We start from the raw sequence: 25859 nt of genomic DNA, 5'->3' as shown, positions 1-25859 counted from the left end.
AAAGAATGTTCAAAAACACTACCTCATCAATACAATCTTAGATCATGTGCTCTCTCATCTCTCCTTTTTACATAACATAAATGCAACCAGTATTGGGGGTAAGATGCTTATTCCAAAAGCACTCTTTAAAAGGGAAAGACCCAGGACTGTACTGTTAAATTTCACTTTTATCTTTATGCTACCTAATTTGAACATTTATAAGACATTATTTTTGAAAGGAATATTTTTGGAGGAAAATATCTGACTGGAATCTTTGACCAAATCTGAACTGCCACTCTGTTCTCTTAACAAATGTCTTAACAAAAGACAGATATTCTTGAAACAGATTTCATAATAGTTTATATTTGCACATAAATTCTGCCACATTATTCAGCACCACCAAAGTAAAATTCTTGAATCTTTCACTGAAAAAGAAAAACCCATCTGTCACCTGTTTCCAGTAAAAAACTGACTGTTCTATAAAATCAGGTGATTTAATCAGATAGGAACTGAAGTGTGAAAGATGGTCTTTCCAGGTTGAGAATCCATCAAATAAGGACCATTCTAGGAATATAGTAGGACCAAAGAAAATGAGAAGGCCAAGCAGAATGACTACCACAAATAACTGATAAAAGCTCCAAGGAAACTTGCTAATGAATGTGCCAGTGTCTTGAGGCAAAGAAAGTTTATCGACATCCACTAGTTTTATGTCTTCCCACTGACTAGTATCAAAGTTCTTCATTAGAGGGCTTGTGGGCAAATTAGAGGGAGGTAAGGGAGTTTCCTTGATCACTTTTATTTTCTCCCTGAACTCCTGCATTTGTTGCAGAAATATGATAGGTTCTGACACATCTTTGAAGGCCTCAGCAATGTTAAAGGCCATCCGTTGTTCCTGCAAGATGGTGTTGAGTTTGTTGATCTCTGGGTCATAGGCTTGCATAACTGCAAGTTTCATGGTCTCAAAATCAGACAGGATTTCATTCTTCTTTTGATCTAAGGTGTGTTGTAACTTCTCAAAAAACTCCTTCACTTTATCCGAATCTTTAGTCAGTAGTTGTAGAGATTTCCTTTTGCTAGTTTCCAAGGTATCCAAGCGAGAAAGAGCATCTCCCCGTCGCCAGGTCTCAAAGCTTTGGAAGAGGGACTCAAAGGCATCCCTTTCCTGAGCGTAGGCATCTTCAATAGAACAGAAGACATGCCTGGTGTGATCACCACGAGTAGCACAGATCCCACAAATCAACTGCATATCAGTCAGGCAGAAAATGTTGAGAGGCTGCCCCAAGTGTCCTTTGCACACTGGCATTTTGGGAGAGATCTTGATCTTGTTATACTTCTCCACAATACCCTTCAGAGAGTAATTAACCTGCAGGCTATTGACTCCAGAAGCTGAAGTTTCCTTTCGACATGTGGGGCACTTGAATGGAGATGATCTCCACAGTGAATTCCGCACATTTCCCTCTAAGATCCCTTCTAAGCATTTTTTGCAAAAGTTGTGTGAGCAAGGCAAAACTCGAGGATCATCAAACAGACTGCAACAAATTGGGCATGTAAGATCTTCTTCAAGCAGCTCCATCACATCCTACCATAGAGAAATAAACATTTTATTCCAGTAATCCCCTCCATTTGGACTACTATAATAATAAGAAAAAATTATGTTCATAGACATTAAAAATGATCTTTCACTAAAATAACAAGACAGAGGAAGTAAGAAATTTGGGAAGGGAATGCACACCAAAGCAGATTTAATCTGCTGGGACTAGAACACACTCCTTATTAGTAGTTCTCCCTGTACACAAGGCCTTTGTGTGGGCTTCCCAACAACAGTCTTTGGCTGAGACAGGGTTAGGACCAGGACAACTGCAAGTTGAGCCAGCAGGAGGACCCAATTGTTTTAAAACAGAAAGCTGACTACTAGCTGTCAGAAACAAAACTACTCAGTGTCTGAATAGAATGAACTCTTTAGTCTGGCCCACAATTATAAAATGGTATACTATTTAAAAGAACAGCACAGAAATATAAATCCAAGCAAGTATTCTCATGCAGACTTTTACTAAAAATTTGCATTTCTATTTCAAAGGCAAAATTACAATTATTAAAATCATAGGTAAAAATGAGAGTTGCAATTCATTCTTCCCTAGAAAATTAATTTTTTTTTTAACCACCAGAACAGTAATCAAAGCCATTTGTAGTGTGTAGAACATCAGTTCTCAAAACATGGTGAGCAGAAACCTGGGTGTCCCTAAGACTCTTTCAGGGCATCCTTGAGGTTAATACTATTTTCATAATAATACTGACATTATTTGCTTTTGACATCATGTTGACCTCTGACTGCAAAAGCAATGGTGAGCAAACACTGCTAGAGCCTTAGGAATCAAACAAGGCAATACATAGTACCAAACTATACTACTGGCCTATATTCTTCACCACCACACACCCACAGTGGGGGTGGGAGTAGCCGGTTTAATTTAAGAATGTTCTTGATGAAGCAGTAAAAATTACTCATTTTATTAAATCTCAATCCTTGTGTGACAAAATGTGAAGTAAACACACAGCATTTCTGCTGCATACCAACAGATAGTGTCTGGAGGAAAAGCACTGTTGCAAACTCAAACAACTGCTTTTTTCATGGAACACCATTTTTACTTGAAAGAACAAAGACCAACTATGGCTATTCAGATTTAAGTATATGGCAGACATTTTCTTGAAAATGAACAAAATAAGCCCAACACTTCAAGGGAAAAAAATGACAGTATTTCTTGCCAATGATAAAAGTTGAGTGTTTGAGTGAAAAAGAATTTTGGAAAACATATTTGCCACTTAAGAAGTTGATAGCTTCTCATTAATTAAGAGGTTTTTCTAAAGAGATAAGCGGTGATATTAATGAATGTGAGGTATTTTTTTTAGGAGGGAGATTACTAGACAATGAAATATATCAAGATTTAGAGATCTGCTAACAGTGAACTAAATGGTTCAAATCACCAATGTTATTATAAATTGTGAATGTGTAAAAGATCAAAAGACCAATGTGTTTAAATATTATTTCAGATTCCATACTACAGCTAACCTTTAAGAAACTACCACTTGTTGAGTTTAGTATAGTATCAAAGAAGATCACAATTATAAAAAAACTCAGAGGCAGATAAAGGATTCCAGGTATCTTCTATTAAATAGTAATTCATTAAAGAGATCTATAAATATGTAAAGCAATGCCGCTCTTCTCACAAATGTTTTGAAAAAGTTTTTCAAAAATTATTTAACAAGTAATAGGTTTATCACTATTTTAATCTTAAAATCTTTGTTTTATAATACGGTAAATATCTACTGTACTGTACATATGTAAATCAAAGCTCTTGGGATCCTCAGTCTTTAAAAGTGTAAAGGAGTCTGAGATCAAAATATTTGAGATCCCTGAACTAGAGAATACTACTTCTCAATTCAAATTTATTATTTTAAAATGTACATTTTAAAACTTCCATCCATAAAGTTTTAAAACCATAGTGATAAATATGTCCTCATTCAGTTTACTTAAGAGTGTGTGTGATATATATGTCACATTACTACTAAAGTAATAAATAAAATAGGATCTAATAATCTATAGGCCATTTTACAATAAATATAATTTTAACAGTAATTTTAAGAGCCACAATTGGAACTACAATCTAGAAGATAAATAGTATTTAAAGGATAAGATGAGCCCGCAGGGCTAATTAATTTATGGTTTTATATTAAGTTGTGAGAAATATATGTATAAAAATATGTGTAGAATTAAAGCAAAGATTATTCTGTCAAATTTAGTGTCATAATGACAAAATGTGTGATGAGCCGAGTTTTCTGAAAAATCTTGTGTGACATAAGAAATCATATAGCCTTTGAAAAGCACTGGGAAGAGAATGGCTATGAAGACTGTTGTACTAAGTTATCAAGCCGTTGTAAAACAGACTCTCTAGAACACAGAAAACTTTCGATGGTCCTCCGTTCATAGTTCTAATTCCACACTTTATCACCTCCACTGGTATCATTGTTCATCTATTCTATGCTAAGGCTAGATTATGGTAAGCAGAAGAAAATTAGTAGGGGCAGCATTCAATAAAGTAAATCTAATCTACTCATCCTTGCAAATATCCAGAGAATCCTATCCAAGCATATTAATAAATAAGAAAAAAACAAAGGATACCAAGTGGTTGAGATGAGGAGAAAAAGGAAACTCAAGGCAAAGAGAAACTTTGAAGAAAACTGAGGAGACTGCAATAGGGGCCAAGAATTTTAAGGCAATCAAGTATGATCCAAAGGAAAAAGGAAAATGTCATATACAGGAAATTTTTAAAAATCGTAAAGTCATTCCAAAGCCATAATCAACTAATAGATCTTAAAATGAATAAGAGTAGGGGAAATAAATGACTATTTGGAAAGCCCCTTTATTACAAAGTGCATCAAAATCACGATCAATCCTATTATTACATTTTTAATAGTGTAATTTACAAAGTTTGGTTTATAATTTAATGATTCTTATTTTCATTCATTTTAAAAGCTAAACACTTTTCTCTTCTTCACTTAGTTTTACACTGAAACCTATGACAAAACTTATGTGACCATAGCTCACTTTTAGAGTAAATTGAGACATAATATCCTAATCTAAGAAACCATGCAAGTTTGTTGCCTCAAAAGTTCTAAAGGAAAACACATAGTAAGATTTTTAGTCTCACTGCATGACCAGTGTGCTTCACGGTAAAGGAATTTATAGATCCTTTTCTTAAAGTGTGGCTAACACATAAAAGTCCGAAGAAATCAGTAAAGCTTAGTTCTTTGAAGAAACTAAAGTACATAGCTCCTTTTGGGGGGCTAATTTTTCCCAATATAGAAGTCAAGAAACTATATGAACAAAATTATTGTTCAGTCATAAAATTTCACCTTAGCCAATGTCAAATTAAGTGTATAAAGGCAAATAAGTTTTCCAAGATTCATTTCTTCCTTCGAATGTCTTTCTGAATATCAAAAAAGCCTTAAGTTTTTGAAGCACAGAAATCCATTTTCCCACCAATTAAAAATTTCCCGAAGTTTTATATCAATAAAGACGAACATATACCTTATTGTCTACCACCTTTCTGGTTTTCAACCTCGTTTTCCTGATGTATCTATATTTTTAATATATTTTTAATTTACATAAATAAAATTCAATCTTTTTGGTATATAGTTCTATAGGTTTTGACAAATGCAGAGCTGAATAACATCACAGATTTATTTTTAAGCAAATCTGCAAGGCAGCTGTATTCAAGGGAAAGCTACAAAACTGCTTTATATAGCAACAACAGCCTCTGCAAATGAAACCAAAACACAACCACCAGAATATTAAAAATGGAAAAGCCAATACTTACAAAGGGGTCATAAAATAGAAGTAAAACCTAATCTGTGTATTAGAGTTATCCTTCCTAGAAGTCCTTTATTTTTAAAGGACTCAAAATGATTTTAATGCAAAAGGTGCTCATTCATTCTTAAACAAAAGTTAATTTTAATAAAAACCTATTCCACTAAAACTTTCCTGTTAAACCTTTGAATTTCATTTGTGGACAGCAATACACAGTTGTTCAAAATATTACCCATGATTTCTTTCCAAATCCCATTAGAGAACAAAAAGAAAAGCCAATGTATACTTTGTATCTTAAGAGATTTAAACCAAATTTCCATCCTGCTTTGAGGCATCTTTGAATTCAGGAATTTCAAAGCCCCATTCAAATACCTGACAAGTAACTAGATAGCAAATATTTGAAAATCATGTCAATGACAAAACTAAATTATGCAAATCTCTACTAAACTGAGAGCCATCAATCTTCTCTTGGAACAATGCTTAGAATAAAAGGGATCACTTTTTTCCTAAATCAGTTCCTCTCAGCACACTACTCTTATTTTCAAGTAGCATACAGTATTCTATTTTAGTATGAGATCCAGTAATAATGCTTTCTTGAAACTTAGTAAGGGTCCAGTTAACTACTGAATCTGGGTAAGAATATCATATTTTTTGAAAATTTTCACAAGTTGATTAAAAATAACTAAAAAGGGTACCCAATTATAAAAACACCATAATGAGCTAAAAGTAAAACTCCAGAAATATTAACTAAATATGATTAGCTTCACAAAGAGCTCAACCCGATATAGTATTATCTTTTATAAAAATTGTATTATTGGATATCTATGGATCCAGGCCTGTTAGGAGACTGACATACTTGATCTTTGACAAAACACATGCATATTACAGTTTCTCTCCTCACTGTGCAACTGTTTGGAAAGGCATTTAATAATATATAAAATTTACAAAGTTTTAAAGTACTCTATATTAATGTGTAAATTATACTTCATTCTGGCTTTTACAGATTTTTCCATAACTTACATAATCAAAACAGGATTAAGATTTCCAATATCTCAAAAAAGGAACATTAAAATATAGCACATGTAGTGTCTGAAATAGCTTATCTAGTTGTTATGTGGCTCTTGCAAACACAAAAGTTATCTATGTTTCTATACAGGACAATAGTAACTTAGCTTTTCTGTCATCTTAGAATGAGTAGTAGTTAAAATTTCCAAGATACTTCTAGTCAGATTCCTGATATGTAGGGCAAAATGAAGCCAGTACAGAAGTCCACCAGCTTGGAAGGCCCACCTACTCAGAAAGTTCTGAGTATTTAGACTAAGGTGACAATCTCAAAAACAAAAACCAGGTCATTACCAAACTAGCCCAGACTACTCAGAAAAAAATGTGGTTTTTTCCTTTCTTTCTCTTTTCTGTTACCACTATTTCACTTTGACTTTTTCCTATTCTTTTTTACTCATCTTCCCCATACTGTCTCAATGAGTACAATCTTCTGATTTCCTTATTCTTTCCTTATCCCCCACCCTCCTCTTCATCTTTCTTTCTCTTTTGACTTTCCTCCATGTCTCTTAATAATCACCCAAGATATTATTCTGTAATCCTGTAAGTCTGCAGCAATAAGTCAGCAGGGTTTTACAATACCAGCTGATCAGCTATCCCTATCCCATTTATGTACAACTACTGAGAAATCTAGGTGGATTCCAGATGGTGTTGAATCCCATTCTCTCCCACCCAGATGAAATCAATTTGAATAAGAGTATCTGAATTTGAGAGAAACATAGACAGACTAAATTATTCTCCTAGTCTGGTACCAACCAGGCCCAGATATTATCTTTTACCTGTTAAGAGTTCAAATTAAGTCAGAACTACTGACTTCTGCAAAGGTTTAATGAACCAGAAATGTCTGGTTTCTCTTCCCCCAAATAAATGGAAATGGGCTTAAATGAAGGTGGCAAATTCTTATCCCTAAAACAAATTATCTTTACAACCATAACCTTGGCAATCATTGACCTAAATTATTATCCCCAACAGGTTGGTATATATTTAAAGTTTCTATCATCTAACTCTGTATTTAAGGTTAATTCCAGTTTTCAGAAAGGACTGCCAAAGTCTAGCATTCAGCAGCTAACTAGCTAGATTTACCTAGGTGAGATTATTTACATAGTGAAAACAGGCATTTAATAGAGAACCAATAAGTACTACCTATCAACTAATAAGTTACTTCTCAGATAACTATTGGAAATGTAAATGGTAAGAACAAAGTTCTGTTTGCTTAGTGTGGATTATACACATCTTATTCCAAGTAAACCTAATCTTCAGAATGTCAAGTAGAAAGCTAATGCTAAATTTTCCAGTTGGCTATAATATACTATGTTGGCATTTCTTGCTCATATTCGATACTGCAAATATGCAGGGGGGAAGGAAAAAAACCTCTGAGAGTTTTAAAAGGGGAGCCAGGCTATTGCCAAGCAGGATAGGATATACTTGTGCTTATGCCATAGGAAGGACAATAATTTAAACTGTCAGCAAAAATTTTCAATTCAACTTTTCCTTAGAAATGTATGTACCTACATCTACAATGGAACTGAATTAAAAAAGACTTCACATTGTGGGAATTTGCTTTATAGAAGGCTTATCTGGAATGTAACTATTCTGTATGTCAGAAGGACACTCATATTTGGTTAACTATGAGAGGTGAGCATAGCACTCCACTCTTCTAGTACCATTCTAGTATCTAGAGTCCCAAGCCAAGGTAATGACAATAGCAGTGTCCTTCATAACAAAAATGGATAATCCAATGTTCCAATGATGTACATAGAGAATATAAGCCAAAGGTCAATTCCTGCCCTAAGTGCAGAAATATAACATATTTACAAAGATAATTACTTTAAAAAGTATGATAAATGCCTAATAAAGAGGACACAGAAAGTTGATAACATACTGAAGTTGGAGAGGTTATCCACGCAATAACTTTTTTTTTTAAATTGTAAAAGTAATTTAATGATACAAAATGCAGAAAATACAGGAAAAAAAAACCTTTCAATTACATCAGCTAGGAATGACCACTATTATTTTGGTGTATTTCTTCCAATCTTGTGTTTGCGCACACAAAAATTTTAAACTGGTGGCATAACACAATTTTGTATCCACTTTTTTTCATGAATTTGATCATATGTATTTCTCCTATATATATCCTTCTAAAACATGACAATATCTTATGAATATGCTTTTTTTTTTTTTTGGTATTATAACATTAAATGAACACCTTGTAGAAAAGTCTTGGTCCACAGCTCTGATTATTTCCTTAGATAATTCCTTAGATAATTCCTTTAGGTGTATTATTGTTAGGTGGGTCTAAAGTAGGAACATTTTTAAGGCTCCTGAAAAAACTGCCAAGATTCCCTCTAGAAAGGGTATACCACTTTATGAACTCTAACCGATAATGTATAAGTGCCCCACCTCTCCAGGCAGTTCTTGACCTTACAATAGAACCGTACATTTATAGAGTTTAATTAAGAAAACCAATAAGGCATACTTTACCATACCTATCCAAGTTTAAAATATAAAACAGTGAATGGCAGTTAATATCAGCATGTGTCTATTACCAATACATATAGGAAATATATGGCAATAAAAGTTATGGGGAAGGAATAAAACAAATATTGGGCTTAATAAGATCTTAAAGGTCATCTAGCTAACCACCTAACTTGGTAAGTGAAAAACTGAGGGCCCCCGCTGTGCAGACTTCTCAAATCATACACAGCAACTGGGCCGGACCTGAGTTTCCCAATTCTTAGACCTTAGCACTATCCAGGAGAATTCAGTATCCTCATGAATAAAATGGAGCTTAACCATAGGCCTTTTAAATCTCTTCTCGAAGTCTATGGTTTTTACAGTTTAGCTTGTAACAGGCTCTCCAGGGAGGAGAAAGAACATTGAACCTGCTTCTGAATACCTAGGTTCAATCACTAGTTTTACTTTTCATAGAACGATGACTTTTACAGTACCTACATAATGTTCTTGGAAAAACTAACATGTGACAATCTTGTAAATTGCTAAATTTTATAAATTTAAGGTGGTTTAATTACATATGAGTACAAACACTGAAAACTAAATACATATAGTGTTATGTTAGAGCATGAGTGTATTAACCAAGAAAGGCCCTGAAAGCGAGGTGGACTCTCTTGGACTGTAATTTCAAGGGAGGGCAAAGCAAGTATTACATAGGCTAGCAGATACAAAGCAATTTCATGTAAATGGGCATATATGAACAAAAGATGTAGTAGAAGTAAGGCCAGGTAACCAACCTATCATAAATGTAGAAAAGCAAGAGAATAATCTGGTGTTATAGAAGGACTTACCAAGGAGGTTCAAGCTTAGTTCATCGGCTCCTGTAAAAAAGGTGGTATTTTTAGAGAAAGATAGGAGAGCCTGAAGAAATTTATCTTCTCATTGTACAAGACAGAAGTATAACCAATTTAACAGTTCCATCAAGTTCTCCTGGAGTGGCTATGGCTATGTAAATGAAATTCTAGTTTCAAAATATCTATTACGTAGTCAGAAAACTCAAGCCTTGTTATATAAGGCTCTAGAAACAAGGCACAGGAGAAGGGGGGTGGGCGGAAACGCTCTTATAAAAAAAGAAATGCTGCTGAAACCTCTCTTTTCCTTTGCAATATAAATCTTTGGATTATAACAACATTTCCGATAACTGCCACATAAAGAATTTCCAAGTCTGGGTTCTAATTTTCTGAGTGTACAAAATATGAAGAAAACAAAGATCACCCATGAGGGTGGGAACACACAGTTTAATTCTGAAAGGTTCTGAGCTTAAAGAAATTGGGTGAGCCCTTTTATTAAAAAAAAAAAAAATTGTAGGGTTAAGTGTTGCAGTTTACCTCTGTCCTCTGCAAGCAGGTGTATTCGTCACGGTTACTATTTCCCAGAGCAAAGGAATCAGGATTTGGGTTTTGTTTTTTTCTCCACGTTGTGACTGACAATCAAACGAGGATACTGCAAAGAAAGAACAAAGAAGAGGGTTATTATGCATTAACTTACACAGGATCCTTACTCTTGACGCATTTTTCAGTTGTCCCCCATGAAGCCAGCCTGCTAGGACTTGATGAAAAGACAGAAAGCATGGGAGAGGCTGGAGATCTCTGAACTAAGGAGCTCTCGATCAGCGCGCCCTCCGCGGGGCCAGGCAGCCTCCCAGGGTTCAGTAGCCGGGGGTCGTCGCGTGCTGACTTCTGGTGGTTCATGGTCGCCTTTTCTTTTCTAGGCTATACCGAGGCGCTGGCAATGGCGCCGAGCATGCTCGGTAGCGGAGCTGGTTTTCCGGAGCAGACATGCTGCCCCGGCTGTCAGACACCCACCCGCCAGCCGCTCCTCCCCACGCCCTGCCCCGGCGCCCCGCCGGTTCCCGCGGGGATGCTGGAGCTCAGAGCGCGCTCCCCGCCAGCCCCCACCCCCACCCACGCCGGTCCCTGCCCGGTCGGGGCCAGTCCCCACCCTCGCTGCAGGCTCCAGGACCACCCACTCCCTGAGAGGAGCCGGGCGGCGGGTACTTCGCTCAGACCTCCCGCCTGCGGAAGGGGCCCAGCCCCGAGCTGCGCGGCCGCCGCACCTCCGGACGCGAGCGCTGCGCGTTACGTGCTCCGCACGGCCGCAACGCAGGCTCGCGGCAGCGGCCGGGCCCCGCCCCGCTTCCCCTCTGCCCGGCACCTGGGTCCGCCTCCGCGGCCCGGCTGCGCCTTTGTTCCGCCTCCTGGGTCTCGCCTTCCCCGGGAGGGGGGTGGGTGAGGGGAGGTGGGAGTACTTCCGGCACTTCCAACCGCCACCGCCCGCGCTGCGCCCGAGGGCGGGGAGAATGCGGGCTGCTCGCTCGGCTCCCTTCCAGAGGGCTGCGCGCGACCCGAGGCGCGGCGCCGGGAGGCAGACGACGACGGCGAGCGGGTTTGGCCCCTTCGCAGCGCCGTCCCCAGTGGAGCCACCCGGGAAGGAAGCCGGCGCGCGACAAGATGGTTGGGTTTGGATTGTTGTACTTTTTTTTTTGTTCGTTGCATTTTTAGGAACAAAAAAAAAAGCCCAACCCTTCACACCACTTCATCTGCATCTCTCAGCACCCGAAGCTTGGCCACATCGGTTTGGGGATACCGAGACCACTGTCTACCCCGCACCCCACAACTGGGATGGGTGGGACGGGCACTCGTGTTGAGACCAATGCCTGGGCTCCAGCTAGAGCACAACCAAAACAGGTTAACTGTCGCTCCGCCCGCCCGGCCCCAACCTCGCACCTGTATCTTTTCAGGCTTTAGGCTAAACACTAGCGGCCCAATTCTGAGATTCTGAGGAAAAATACCATTGCTCTTTCCTTCGGAGAGAAGGAAGAACTTAAAAGTGCTTTAAATTATCTGCCGCTAACGGTTTTTCAGTCAGCCGCTAACCTGACTCCCTATTCTGATGTCCAGCCGCTTTGTCTGATATCAAACACGTTAAACACCAATGAGCCGCTCTAAGGACACAAAGATGAAGGAATGGCTCCTCCAAATTTTGCAGTCTTGAGGAAAGCGAAGCACGAACAGAATTAACAATGTGCCCTGGGGTTGAGTTCGCCCAGGTGGGGAAATGGGGGCTTTGGAAGTAGAATTTGGGGGAAAAGTATTCGAGGCCAACCATGCACAGTACTTGGGCCCCCAGTAACTAATAAATGCTTAGCTCAAACCCCATAAAAAAAGCACCTCCTCACTTCCTTCTGAGATGTCCATTGTCTAGCCATGCCCAGGGTCCCTTAAACCCTATTCTGTATGTCCCTTAAACCGAATTTTGCCTTTGTAAAACAATTCCTGTATTAATGTCATTTAGTCTTCATAAGGCCACTGCGGGTGGAAATTATCTTGTAGATGAGGAAACGGATGAAGTAATTTTTCCAAGATAAAAAACAAGAGGCAATGCTGAGACTCTAAAGTCAGATTCCAGGTATAGGTTCTTTCAATAGCATGGTAACTGTCAGTGTCCGTGAAAACTGCACCCCAGTCTCTTTCTAAATTAGCGTTACTTAAAAAAAAAAAAAAAACAGCCTGACTTATAAAAACATTTTAAATACCCTAATATTAAAATGACATAAGAGGAGAAATGTTACTAACTCGTAAATCACAATTTATCCTTAATGTAATTGCATAATACATATGTTTATAATTAGATCTGGTTGGTGGTAGATACTAATTAATAAACTACCGCCCAACTAAATGTTAAACATTAGTTAAATATGCATAGAAACCCCTAGACTTAAAAAAAAATTGAGAATATTCTATATTAAATTCTCTTAAGCATAGAAAAATAGGAAAGGAAGAATAGCCTCTCTTTCCTTCCATGGTCCTAATAAAATAACAATCAGGGAATCGCCACAAATGGTATAAGAAGAAAAGAGAGTAACCTCCAGATTAAAACCTGCTTGTACAGCCATATCCTTCCTGGAAAAGCACAATGTAACTAGATCCTGTTAGAGATAACAGGGATTGTCAAAATTCTGTCACCCTGGAATTTCCTTCTATTAACTGGTCTTCAAATAAGTATAGATTGGAATTCATATGTCAGCACAGCAATAAGACTATGGAAATATCTTGTTTCTTTTGTGATAAGCATATTTTATAGGTAGAATTTCATATCCATATCCATATATATTGTTATTCTTGTATTGATTTATTTCATGCTATTGTTTTTGTCCTGAGCCTTGACAAAGTAAAAACTGTCAGCCTTCCTTCCACCTACTAAGACATGTGATCAGATGTTCCATAACAAAAGGGACAGTGCCCAATTTGGTGACATTGATATGTAAATTATCAGAGTGGGGAACATTTAATAAGTAAGCCTGGAGCAATTGTGTACAGGAGAGCCTCCTCAGATACACTGGAACATTTGTTTTTTATTCTGTCCTTCCCTTGCCCATAGCTGCCAAAGTCATGATTGTAAGACCCAACATTACCCAAAGAGAATTCCCGGCAATATGAGGCACTGACATTGCAAGGTGTAGCGAAAAATACCCAGGCTTGGGAATCAGTTCCACATCTACACTCTAACTCTGCTCCTTATTAGTTTGTCCAAGTTACTTAGCATCCCAAAGCCTCAAGTTTCTCTTCTGTAAAACGGGGATCGTGATTCACTTGATTATGGTTATTAGATAATATATAAAGCTACCGACATCGTGTCTGACACATAGGAGGTACTTAATAAATGGTTGTTATTATTACATGAAACACGAAAACCATGCTGGTTTTGATTACAGCTGCCTTGGATTTGCAAATTTGAGGCTCGCATGGTTGTCCTAAGCAGAGCTACGCTGCCTATACAGTAGAGGAAGCTAGTACTATAATTTCTGCTTTTTCACACGCGCGCACACACACACACACACACACATACACACACACCCACCCACCCCACTTCTATACCACCTTCCCTGTGCTTAAAGAAAGGAGAGAAAAAGGAAAAAACACACTGAATGAAAGGAAGACTGCAGTTTTTTAAAAAGCTCTAGGATTTCAGAGATACTGAACATCCAAAATATTCCATTAAAAGGAAAAAAAAATCTACTCGTAGAAATACATTTACCATGAAAAACAGAAACTTACCAAAGACTTGATGAAATTAAAGGAATTAGTCCCTGGTTTGAAGAAAATCCCAGATTCCATATATTTAGGTTGTACAGTGAAGATTGTGTAGTAAATGGAGCAAATGGCAAGAGCAGTTAGCTTTGGAAGAGAAAGATATTTAAGCAACAGTAAACTTGGCCTTTAGTTGTGTTATTTCTGTAGATGAAAAGAAAAATTTTAAGAATAAAATGTCAAAGGTAATTAAGATGTTACTAGCATATGCTTATAATTATATATTGAGGATTGTGCTAGGCACCAAGGCACTAATCAAGGAATTTCCCATTTGGTTGAAGAGACAAGTCTTAAAAACATGAACTAGTTCAGTAACAGTACATAATAGTGGCTATTTAAGAACCAGCGTGAGTGGGGGACAAGAGCAGAGGAAGGCATCGGAAGCATCAGGGAAGATTTCACAAGGGAGGTGGGAGTCAAACAGGGCCTTTAAAGATCATAGGACTTGAAGATGAAAACAAGGAAAGCCACTGGGGTGAGGAGCACAAGCTTAGGGCAGGAATGAGCTTCCCTGATGCGAAATGCAGAGCATGGCCTGGTTTGAAAATCAAGTCTGAGGCCAAATTGTGGAATGTTCTGAATGTCAGAATAAAGAGTTGAATTTTATTCTGTAGGAAATGGGAAGTCACTGAATAATTATGTACATGGTAACAACAAGGTAAATGCAGAATTTTAGGAAGATTTATCTGATAATGGATCCAAGATTTAACAAAAAGATTTATTTTAATACTTTTAAGACTTCTTACGAAAAATTAGATTTTTAAAAATGCAATAATGTATATAAAAGTACAGCATATGTGATTAAGTCCTACCGAACCTTTAACATCAAATATATTGTTTAAGTTCTCAATTTGTAAATAAAATGCAATGTTGAGAGAATTAACCATGACAGTCTCCTAAAATCCTCCAAGAAGAAATTATATGTATGTATATATGTAGTCATATAACTATTATATATATAATTTATCTTACAATAATGATCTTAACTATTATATGACTAAAGTTAATATGTTGCTTAGCTATGTTTTAGAGTATGCCGCACTAATGCTTTAAAAATCATTACTCTGTTCTGATATTTTAACAATGATTAATTACATTCAATTATGTTAATAAAATGTTTTTCTATATTTCTCATGTAATTTTATTCTTAATGAGGAGTAACTTTATGAGAGCCTTAAATGATTCATTCAGCTAAAGACTAATAAATACTGTACATTTGCAGTTGTTTAAGAGAACTAATTTGTAGAAACTTTATTTTGGAATCTTGAGTTCACTAATCATTATGTGTTTTTTAATCTTGAAAATGTCAGTTATGATAAAGTCATAATTTTGATTTAGAAAATTACTTTTATCCTGTTTTATGGGACATTTTTAAGAATATTTTCTTCTACAAATAAGGGTTACAACTGGGATCTAGGATATGCAGTTTTCAGGACCTGGTAGACTCTTGTTCCTTCACACTCTCTGTATCTTAAAGGCAATAAGTGTATCACACAGAACTTTGGTTCTTTCTGAAGACCTAGATTTATCAGATACCTACCTATATAGCATCGCCCAAGACATACATGTTTCACATTTTTTAACATGAACCCAGTTGAGTCACTGTGATATCAAAGTATGTGGTAATAAATGCCCTGTCAAAAATTATTTTTCTTATAATGGTTTTGTGGTTTATAACACCATGCTCATTGTTCCTAGAAAATGGCTGGATCTCCAGGAGCTTGAGCTGGATCTAAAAGCAGCCCCCACCCCTCCCAGTCAGGCAAAAGACACAGATAATTCAGAAGATGCACGAGACTCATTATGCTATATCAGCAGAGTTTAGGCATCTTGCAAAGGTCGTTGACCTCCATGTTGTGAAATTCAGTTCTCATTTTCCTTGAGGAAAATGAGTATATAATTATATCCTGTGTATATAATTATAAGCATATGCTAATAACATCTTAATTACCTTTGACATTTTACTTTATTCTTAACAATTTTTTTCATCTAAGGAGGAGGCAGCACTCATTGCCTTCTCCTTAAAAAGATCCTTTTTCCCTGGCCTTTAGTCATACCATGCTCACTCCTGCCTTTTCTTTTTTCAACTCAGGAACAATTGCAGGGGCATCCTCTTCTACCCAGCATTTAAATTCTGAAATTCTTTGAACACTCAGTTTTAGGACACTCACAAGACTTCAACTATCATTTAATGACTCTCACATTCCTTGTAAAGCATGGATCACAAACTGACAGGCTATAGTTACACCATTGTTAAATGATCAAAACTGTTTGAATCTAAATGCTTTAGCAGAGAGAGGCATGCTCTTCCTTCCTCTCCCACAATCCTTCCTTTCTGTGGGCATTTGAGTTAGCCCTTTTGTTGCCCAAGGCTCATGCTACTTCCAGCTTCAGAGTTCCCACCCCTGTAGTTCCTTCTCTCCCTAATGCACTCCCTCATCTGCCACCAAACCCACCTCCCATCCCCACCCCCAATCGCAGCACAATTGGCACTTTCTAAGCTGTTCTAGGCCAAGGATAGATCTCTCTTAGTCATCTCATACTGTCCTATACTCTTCTTCTACTGCACACACTGCACTTTGTAACTATGTATTTGTTTGTGTAATTATTTGAATAATGTATGTCTCCCCACTTAACTGTGATGAATGGTAATGTACTATGAATTTTATTCACTTAAAATAGGCACTTCAGTTTATTTTATTTTATCAAAACAATATCTTTCCCTATTTGTTTGCAAAGCAGTTTTTCCGGACTCCTCCTATAGTTCATACAGATGTGTCAGTAGTCTTTACTCTTTCACAATGTAGCTTTTCTTTTACAATGAGGATAATTTCTTGAATAGTCTATCAGAAAATTACTTTTAAAAACTGAGAACCTTCTTTCTAAGCATAAAAATTAATGTGCCATAAAAAACTTAATGATGTGACTAAGAATGTAAAATTTTTATGTTAAAAACACAACACAGTCACAATAGTATATAACTATTAAAAAAGAAAAAGCTGTTTGTATTGACAATGAAATATATATAAGATATGGTAAGTGAAAATTCAGGTTAAAAACAATATGTATACTATGATTCCAAATTTGAAAAGAAATGTAATTGGTAGGATATAGATAGGAAAAAATATTTGCAGGAATATACACCAAACTGTCAACTTGAGAGGATGAAATTTGGGAAATTTTCAGCATCTGCTTTATATTATTATAAATGTTTGTATTTTTACGTTGAGCATCCATTACTTTTATAATGTATAAAGAAGAAAAAAAGATAAATTTGTAAAAGAAAACAAACTCAATTAGAACAAATATATGCAATATATATAACTATGTTATAAACTCTTTCTAAGGAATAACAAGGCAAACACCAAGATAGAAAAATATAGGCCAAGTATATGAAAAGCATGACGCACACACAAAAATAGTACAAATAATCAATAAGCATGAGGAAAAAGAATTTATTCTCATTGATAACCAAAGAAATGCCAAGCAAAACACTGATACAGCCTTTTTTAGTTCATTAAATTGGCAGATATTTAAAACATTATAATGACCAGTAGGCCAGCATTGAGTGGTACTGGCCATCTTGCTTGCTGCTGGAAACCAACATGGATACAACCTTTTGGGAGATAGTTTGGTAATTTGTATAAAACACTCAAAATACATATACTTAATTCAATTTCTAGAAATTTTTTCTAGGAAAATAATAATAAACACCACACTTTAATACAAAGTATATTTGTTATAGAGCTATCAGGGGAAAATTAGAACTATCCTAATTATCCATCATCAAAAGGATATGAGTTAAGTGAATCTTGGTACATTCATAAGAAATAATAATATGTAGCCATTTAAAAATCCCATTTTAGAAGACTAACAACTTGAAAAAGTCACAATCTTTTATTAAGTGAAAAAAAGCACATTTCAAAACAGTATTGGCAGCATGATGCTGTTTATCTGTGTGTATACATAGGCACATTAAAAAGATCACCACATTAACGATTGTTATCCATAAATAAAGTGTGCATGACTTTTATTTTGTCTCGATTCTTTACTGGATTTTTCAAAGTTTCTATAATGGTTATATAATGTATTACTTTTATAATAATTTTAAAAGTGTTTTTAAAAGTTACTGGCCTATGCTTTGGAAATAAGTTTGGCAGTTACTCTAAAAACAAAACATAGAATTACTATATGATCTAGAAAATCTACTCCTAGACATATACCCAAGAAAATTAAAAGCACATGCTCACACGATAATTTGTACATGAATGTTCATAGCAGCATTATTCCAAATAGAAAAAAAAAAGGAAAAAAACCCAGATGTCCATCAACTGATCAATGGATAAGCAAAATGTAGTATATACATAAAATAGAATATTATTCAGCCATAAAGAAAAACGAAATGCTGATTCATGCTACGACCTGGATAAATCTTGAATATGCTTAGTGAAAGGAGCCTAGAAAAAGGCAACTTATATTGTATGATTCCATTAGGATAGATTGTCCAAAATAAGCAAAACCATATAAACAAAAAGTTGATTAATGGTTTCCAGGGCCTGGGGAGAGGGGAGAATGATGAGTAACTGTTGATGGGTACAGGGTTACCTTGGGGTTGATAAAACATTCTAGAATTAAATGGTGATGGTTGCATAACCTTGTGAATATACTAAAACCCGCTAAATTGTACACTCTTTAAAGTATGAATTTTATGGTAGATAAATTATATCTCGATTTTTAAATGTAGAAAAAAGTCTATGGCCTGGAAAAGAATAGCTTTTTTAAAGTATATAGTACTTCATAAATATAACCCGCAGTGTGGTAAGTGCTGTGATAGACAAGAGGAACATAAAGGGAAAACATCTAATAGTAACTAGGGGGTGAGAATAAGGGTTCCTTTAAAGCAGAGATTCTCAAATTGAGATTAATAAATAAAAATAACCTTTATTAATACATTTAAAAATAATACTATCCATTTTATCAGTCAGTTCTCTCAGGGATGATATCTTCTATAACTATAGGACATTATCAAAACCAGGAGACTGGTATTGGCACAATAAAACTAGACTACAGACATTATTCAGGTTTTACCACTTTTTCCATGTACTTATTTTTTTAAAAAAATTAATTGAAAAGACAATATAACAACAATATTAAAATTTTTTAAATAAATGATTAGAACTACCTGTAATTTCACTATAAAACCAGTCTGATTACCTTATACAGAAATATATTAAATTTTTATTCTGAAGTAGCTTAAATATACAAAAAAGTGGTAACACAAAACAGCCATATACCCACATTATCTTCAAGTATGTTTTTACACTTTTACCACATATGTAAATATCTATGAAAATATATAGCATTATTTTGGAAGTTTGAAATCTTATTTAAAATTGTATCACAATGCGCAAGGATACATGTTTTTAAATATTAATGTCTCTGTCAGTAACATGCTGTCAACTGCTAGTTGGGAAGGAAACTTTCCACACTCTCTGCCCACCTTCCCCAGGAAGGAACTATCATAGAGGTCAGATCTGAGACTCTAGAGAGGCCCCGCCTGGATTGGAATCCAGAATAATCTATTAGTTAGCAGTATAAAATTAGACAAATTGCTTATTTGCTCTGATCCTCAGTTTCCTCATATGAAAACTAAAGGTAATAACAGTCCGTATTCCATAAAGTCATTTGAACTTAAATTAGGATTATGCATGGGAAGCATGGGGTACACTGAAGCACATTACCTAGAAGCACTCAGTGGGTGTTTATCACCATCATCATCATCTTTATTATTGCAGATGTGAACCCAGATGTCACTCTCTCTTCTTATAATGAAACAACAGAGCTGAGCATGTAACCAGGGCCAACTCAGAGTAGGGGAGGCTAGCATGTTTTCTTCCCTCTCCCAGTGGTGTGCTAATAAATAGTTAACATTCAGCTTTGGGCAAGGGATGGGGACGGGGAGCCATGCTTTGTAGTGTTTACCAATTTTCATGGTGTAAATCCTCCCACCATGGCCGATTGCAAGCTATCAACTTGAGTTCGTTGAATGAAGAGTTGGGAAGGGATGATCAGAATCAGCTCTCTCAAGCCAGTAGGAGCCTGCTCCAGCTCACCTGAGAGAATCTCCCTTCTTTTTTTACTGCCTCTTTGTTCGCTGCTGAAACCGTAGGCAGAACAAGCATACCAATCTGATGTGCTTCTGCAGACGTAAGAGTCTATTTATGCCTGGAAGAATGAGGAAGTCTTCAGTCCTGAAGCCCAAAGTAGTGCTGAGGCCCAGCTTACCAGAGTACTCATAGCAAATGGCACTTTAATTCTCATTTGCTAGTGTTCCCTACATGTCTCTTTCCCTTGGGGGATCTTGGATGTGAACATGAATGTGACTATAGTCTAGGTAAGATTCTTTTATCTTTGGACCATGTGACTGTAATGCCTTTTTAAGGCCAATAGTACCTTAGCTATTTTTAATGCGTAGCATTTTAAGTTGTACTATTTCTACTTAAGATATTAATCATTTCAGCATCTTTCCACAGTCTTTTATAATGTTACTTTTTGATGGCTGCATAATTCCACTAATACACCTAAGTGTAAGGTGTGTATAAAGGAAAAAAACCAGGGGGCAAAAACTGGGAAAAGTGGCATAAATATAATAAGAATTTCGAGAACTGAATATAGTCTTAACTGTTAACAAGAAAAGCAAATGAGTCCTGAAAAATGACCACTGACTCTTCCAATTAGGTTGCTAATGGTTTTAGGAAGCAAAAGTTTATCTCTGTACTGGGGGCAGAAGTAGGTATGGGAAGTGGTGGGGTTAAAACCAAGTGTTCACTACATGCCAGGGACTGTCAGATGCTTCTCTCGCATTACCTCATTTAGAAGTCACAGTAGAGAAACTGAGTTTTGGAGTAGTTCATTAACCTGCCCATGGCCACACGGGGTAAGTCACCCCAGCCAGCCTTCATCCCACTGCAGTTAAGAGTAAATGAGAATTAAGGCAGTAGAGACAGGAAGTAGGAAGGAACTGTTCTTTCTGGAAGCATGATGGGGAAAAAAGAGAAAGCGTAATAGCTAAATAAAATACATGGACATGGAATCGCTGCTTTTACAATAAAAATAAGGCTCAATTCCTCCAAGGTTGAAACTGAAAAATAGCTGCGGGTGACTGCAGGGCCAGAAGCAGAGAGACCACCAAACCCTAGCCTCTGTCCTGGAGATGCATCTTTCTTTGGTAATCTCACCCCAATTATCTTTGTTCCATCAAAGCCTCCTCAGATCCTTTCTTCCTTTCATTTCTGAGGCCCAAGCATGAGATGATAAAAAAACATTTCTTAATGTTCTATGATACATCCAAGTCAAAGCTAGAGAGTTTAAACTACTTTTCTCAAGGCAAGGGCAACGTTCCCTAACCTTGCTAGCTCATAGAAACTACCCCAGATGCTAGTTTAGATATACAGAATATCGAGAGATTTAAATTCAGGTCTAGACTGGGGGCCTGGGAATGGATATTTTAAAGTAATGCCAGTTATCCTTAAATTCTTGCAAGTTCAAGTGTCCCTGTGCTGGCAAGTAACAAAGAGAAAAAAACACAGTAGCATAAATTCATGTAGTCTGGATCACAAGAAAAGGCCTCCTTATAACCATGCTGGCACCCTCACCCTGCCCCTGTGGGTCTGGTGACGCCTTGATACATGCTGCTATTTTAATTCCAGCCCATTTGGGGCCCAATAGACAGAGGGGCCTCTGCCAAATTATAAGGTGGCAGGGGAGGAGGGGAAAAGGCTTCTTCCATTCTTAATATGCTTCGAAGGCTGGATTATTAGTTCCTAACTAGCACACCAATACAGAAAAGGCCTGCTTTGCCTCCTTGCAGCAGGCAGCTGTCTCCTACCAGTCCCTCAGTCTCACCAGGAGTTAGTCTTAGAGAGTGTGACCACTCTCTAAGGTTTGGTGTCCCCTTTCATTCTCAAAAAGGCCCCAGTTTGGATGATAAATTATGTAGGCACACGTCTATGAGGAGAACTAGGAGGAAAAAAAAACACAAGTGCACAAAACGGAGAAGTCTGCCAGGACTTTACATAATGAGTTCCATTTATCAAGCAAATCACTCCGTGACACCACACACATCATTTCAATTAATCCTCGCAGCAACCCCGCGAGCTTCGGAAACATGAATTCTGCCGACGAGGAGAGTAACAGGGTTAAATGTCTTGACCAGGGTCATCCAACTATAAGGAGCAGAACTGGATGCAAACACCCATCTGCGTGACCCCAACTTTTGCTTTTAAAGGGGACTGCCTGCCTCCTCAGGGCGTATGGACACCTCACCCACCAACTTCTGACTGTTAAGAAACAAAACTTTACCAGGAAGTTTGGTTGGTTTTGACACTAAAGGAATACCCTCAATATTCATATTTTCATCTTACATTCGAACATAGAAATCTGTTTCTGCAACTGTGTGTATAATTCAGCTCTTGTTTCTGTAACCTAATTTGAAAGAACATTTCCAAAAGAAGCAACCAAGTCTACAAAAGCACAGTTTGACTCAAATGGATCCAACTGATTCACAAATGGAAAACAACACTGAGGAATAAGTTTTGCATCACAAGTGTGGCTGCTCCAAGTTGTCCCAATTGAAATTAAAAATTTAAGCGTACCCCGAAAATGAATGGTTCAAAATCTTTTGGTTTATATTTGCATAGCTTAATCTTCCAAACCAGTTGCTCTTCCAGAAGAGATGGCAAAGTTGTAGCCTTTGCTTTCATCACCAGATTGTCTGCAGTTTTGGGGGTTTTTTTCTTTTTTAAAACAATGAGTAATTTTTTAATTTTAATTTTTAATTCTAAAAGCACTCCCTTAATGCATTGTCTTGGAGGAAAAAAAAATCACACAGAAGGCTTAAATGGCCTTTGATCAATACCCCAATCTCAGACCTGTACACTGTTACTGGTTTGTTTTTTGTCCTTCTATTTTTTTATCCAGGAAATTATTTTTCTACCTTCTTTCTTTTCCAATAAAGCTTCTAACATAGAAGTACTTTCCCTTCTTCCACTAAAACTCCATCATAGGGAAGCTACTAAAATCCACCTTTATGGAGCTTACATTCTAGTAGTAGATCCAGAATATAAACATATGAATGAATAGAGCATAACTTCAGGTGGCAATAAATGCCACGAAAAAATTAAACACGTCATGAGACAGAGACTGCCTTTGATCTAGGTGATCAGAGAAAACCTCCCTGAGGATACATTAAAGCAGAGAGCTGAGTATAGTCAGGGAACAAGGCATGCAAAGATGTGAAGAGAACAGCAAGTGCAAAGGCCCTGAGCAGAAACAAACTTCAAGTGTTGGCGAAACAACAAAAAGCCTAGTGAACTGAAACAGTGTAGGAGAGAGAATGGTGGCTCAGGAAGCATCCCACCATTCAACGTCACTTCCTATCTTCCTGTTCCTGTACTACCCCAACTCCAAAATTTCTTCAACTCCCCTGGATACTGTGGTCTGCTGTTTTACTGCCTTCTGATCGTTTTTCTCCTCCCTCATGTCCTTGCTTTTCTCCTTAACCAGCACAGCTCCAAGGTCCAGAATCATAATCACTCCCCTGCATAAACACTCAACTCCATTTAGCCTCACACCATTTTTTCTTTTTCTAAACCTCCAACATTTCTTCCCAGTCCTCACTGTTCATTGATGAACTACCCCTTTCACTGAGAAAATCGAAGGAGGCAACAGAGGACATCCACAAGCTCTTCCACCACATCTACCCGCCCACTGCACTTGTGCCCACATCCCGCCGACCCTCTGTCACTAGGGCTGAAGCCTCCCTACAGGTCTGCAAACTCCGTTGCCTCTAGCCTTCTACAGTGGTGTCCCTTTTTCCCCTTCATCAGCCTCATCAGCATAAGAAACTCTCGACCGCACTTGCCCCTGCAGCCACCGCCACACTTTTCTGATATTCTTTCTAACGCCACCGCTCTTACTCGCTGGCTTCACTTCCTCCAGCCCCGCCCCCGCCATCTCCTCTGAACCGTCTCCCGCCAGGCTTTGCATCCCTATCCCACTGAAACTGCCTCGGCTGCTAAATCTTTCGCCTTGGTAAGCCCAATGGTTAGCTCTCTATCCCTGTTTACTAGACCTATGAGCAACTTCTCTTCCTCCTCTGCCACTGTTCTGGCTGGGCCCCATTATTGCTGCTGTCCTTGGAACAGGTCTCCCTGCAGTCACACCCGCCCTTCTACACAGTGTCATCACTGCCCTGCTCATAGTCTGCCCCTGGCTGCCCACCCGCTCTGCAGTGGACAGAGGAGGGACCTACATGCTCCTGCGTAGTCTGCTCTCTCCAGGACCTCGCTGCCCTCCACTCACTCCCCTCCCTTACTCTCTCTGCTCCAGACACGTCCGTCTCTTTGCTGCTCCCCAAGCACGCTAAGCACACCTCTTCCTTGAAGGCTCTGCACTTGCTGTTCCCTCGTCCTGGAATATTCTTCCTCCAGAATCTATTTGACTCCCTCCTTCCTCTCCTTTCGGTTTCTGCTCCAATGTCGCCATCTCAGGAAGGCCTTCCTGTCATCCCCTTGGCTGTCCCAGTGACCCCTTCGCTGCCACTCTGCACTCCTTAGTCTCCTTTTCCACTTCATTTTTCTCCATAGCACTTGTCTGCATCTGACATCCTCCATATTTCTTTGACTGTTGTCTTCTCCCACTAGAATGTAAGCTCTGTGCAGTAACAATGTGCCCAGTATCTAGAAGAGTGCATGGCACCTAGTAGGGCCTCCATAAGTATTTGTTGAGTGAATGAAGAGTTTGCACGCAGAGCCAGATCATGTAGTAGGGCCTTGTAAGTTCTGGTAAGGAATTTGGATTTTGTTTTAGATATGAAGGGAGTCATTGGAGAGCACATGGTCTGACTTAGGGTTCATAAAACCACTCTGGCTGTTGTGCTGAGGGAACAAAAGTGGCATGGGGGGCGGGCAGTTGGAAGCTAATGCAACATCTAAGCAAGAAAGATAATGAGGACTAGCGTTAGGGCGGGACGAAGGTCAGATTTGGGGATATACTTTGGAGATACGGCTGACAGAACTTGTTAATAAATTGGATGAGGGGTCTGAGAGAAATACGGGAATTGAGGATAATGTCTAGGTTGTTGGCCTCAATATATAATCTTTCTGAGCCCGTTTCCTGTTCTGTAAAATGGGGACAGTTAGAGCATGTCCCTGGTGGGATCGTTGGGAGGCAGAGTGGACAGGCTGCCAAGTACTCGCAGTGGTGGGCGCACAAACCCTCAGTGAACGTCAGCTCTGGTTCCTGCCCCAAAGATATCTGGGTTTCTTTGCTTCCTCAGTAAACAATATGACAAAAATACCCACCCTACAGAGACAGGAAAATAAAAACATTTTGGTAGAGCGTACGCTTCCCTCCTAAGGGATAGACTTTTACTCTGTTTGATAGAATATTTAACACTAGTGCTGGAACCCTTTACTTGCATACAGATAGATAAAAAGATTCCTCAAATTTCAAAAGAATTACAAGCCTCTTCAAAGGAATTACAAACACTACTTTAAGCAGTGTTTGTCCATTTAATATTTAGCAGGAGTAACTAAATGCTGAAATTACAAACCTCTGCTGATTAAAAATCAATCAAAATATAAGAAAAAGTACATCTGAAATAATGAAGTTTTAAACAGGTATTTACTGCATTTTAATACACCAGGAGCTAAAATACCACACTGTCCGGTTCAATATAGGACACCTGGCAACTCTATTTGTCAGTGTTTAACTCAGCTCTCTGCAAAGCCAACATCCAACCCTTTTTGGTTGCCTCGGCGGGACCTCATTTCCCTCTGGAAAACTGTTTTAAACTT

The 25859-nt window shown here is 37.9% G+C and overlaps 1 protein-coding gene and 1 long non-coding RNA gene across 2 annotated transcripts in view; one reads left to right on the top strand and one right to left on the bottom strand.

Moving 5' to 3' along the window:
* The window catches only part of LOC105298879, a 71249-nt gene extending 60485 nt beyond the window's left edge, over positions 1 to 10764 (top strand). Inside the window, exon 8 of the long non-coding RNA XR_002782817.1 lies at positions 10623 to 10764. This is a non-coding gene — a long non-coding RNA (uncharacterized LOC105298879). The remainder of the gene's footprint in view (positions 1 to 10622) is intronic.
* On the bottom strand, positions 314 to 10987 carry TRIM13 (tripartite motif containing 13). The gene is made up of 4 exons (XM_011370321.2): positions 10853 to 10987; positions 10240 to 10354; positions 9703 to 9732; positions 314 to 1558 (listed from the first exon to the last, which is right to left on the bottom strand). Exon 4 carries the CDS (start codon positions 1550 to 1552, stop codon positions 329 to 331), a length of 1224 nt encoding a protein of 407 aa, XP_011368623.1. The 5' UTR covers positions 1553 to 1558; positions 9703 to 9732; positions 10240 to 10354; positions 10853 to 10987; the 3' UTR covers positions 314 to 328.
* Positions 10988 to 25859: the final 14872 nt, after the last annotated feature.

This window comes from Pteropus vampyrus, unplaced genomic scaffold, assembly GCF_000151845.1.
Source record: "Pteropus vampyrus isolate Shadow unplaced genomic scaffold, Pvam_2.0 Scaffold167, whole genome shotgun sequence".
Lineage (NCBI taxonomy): Eukaryota > Metazoa > Chordata > Mammalia > Chiroptera > Pteropodidae > Pteropus > Pteropus vampyrus.
Note: the sequence above shows the minus strand (reverse complement) of the source record. Positions and strands in the feature narration are given on the sequence as shown.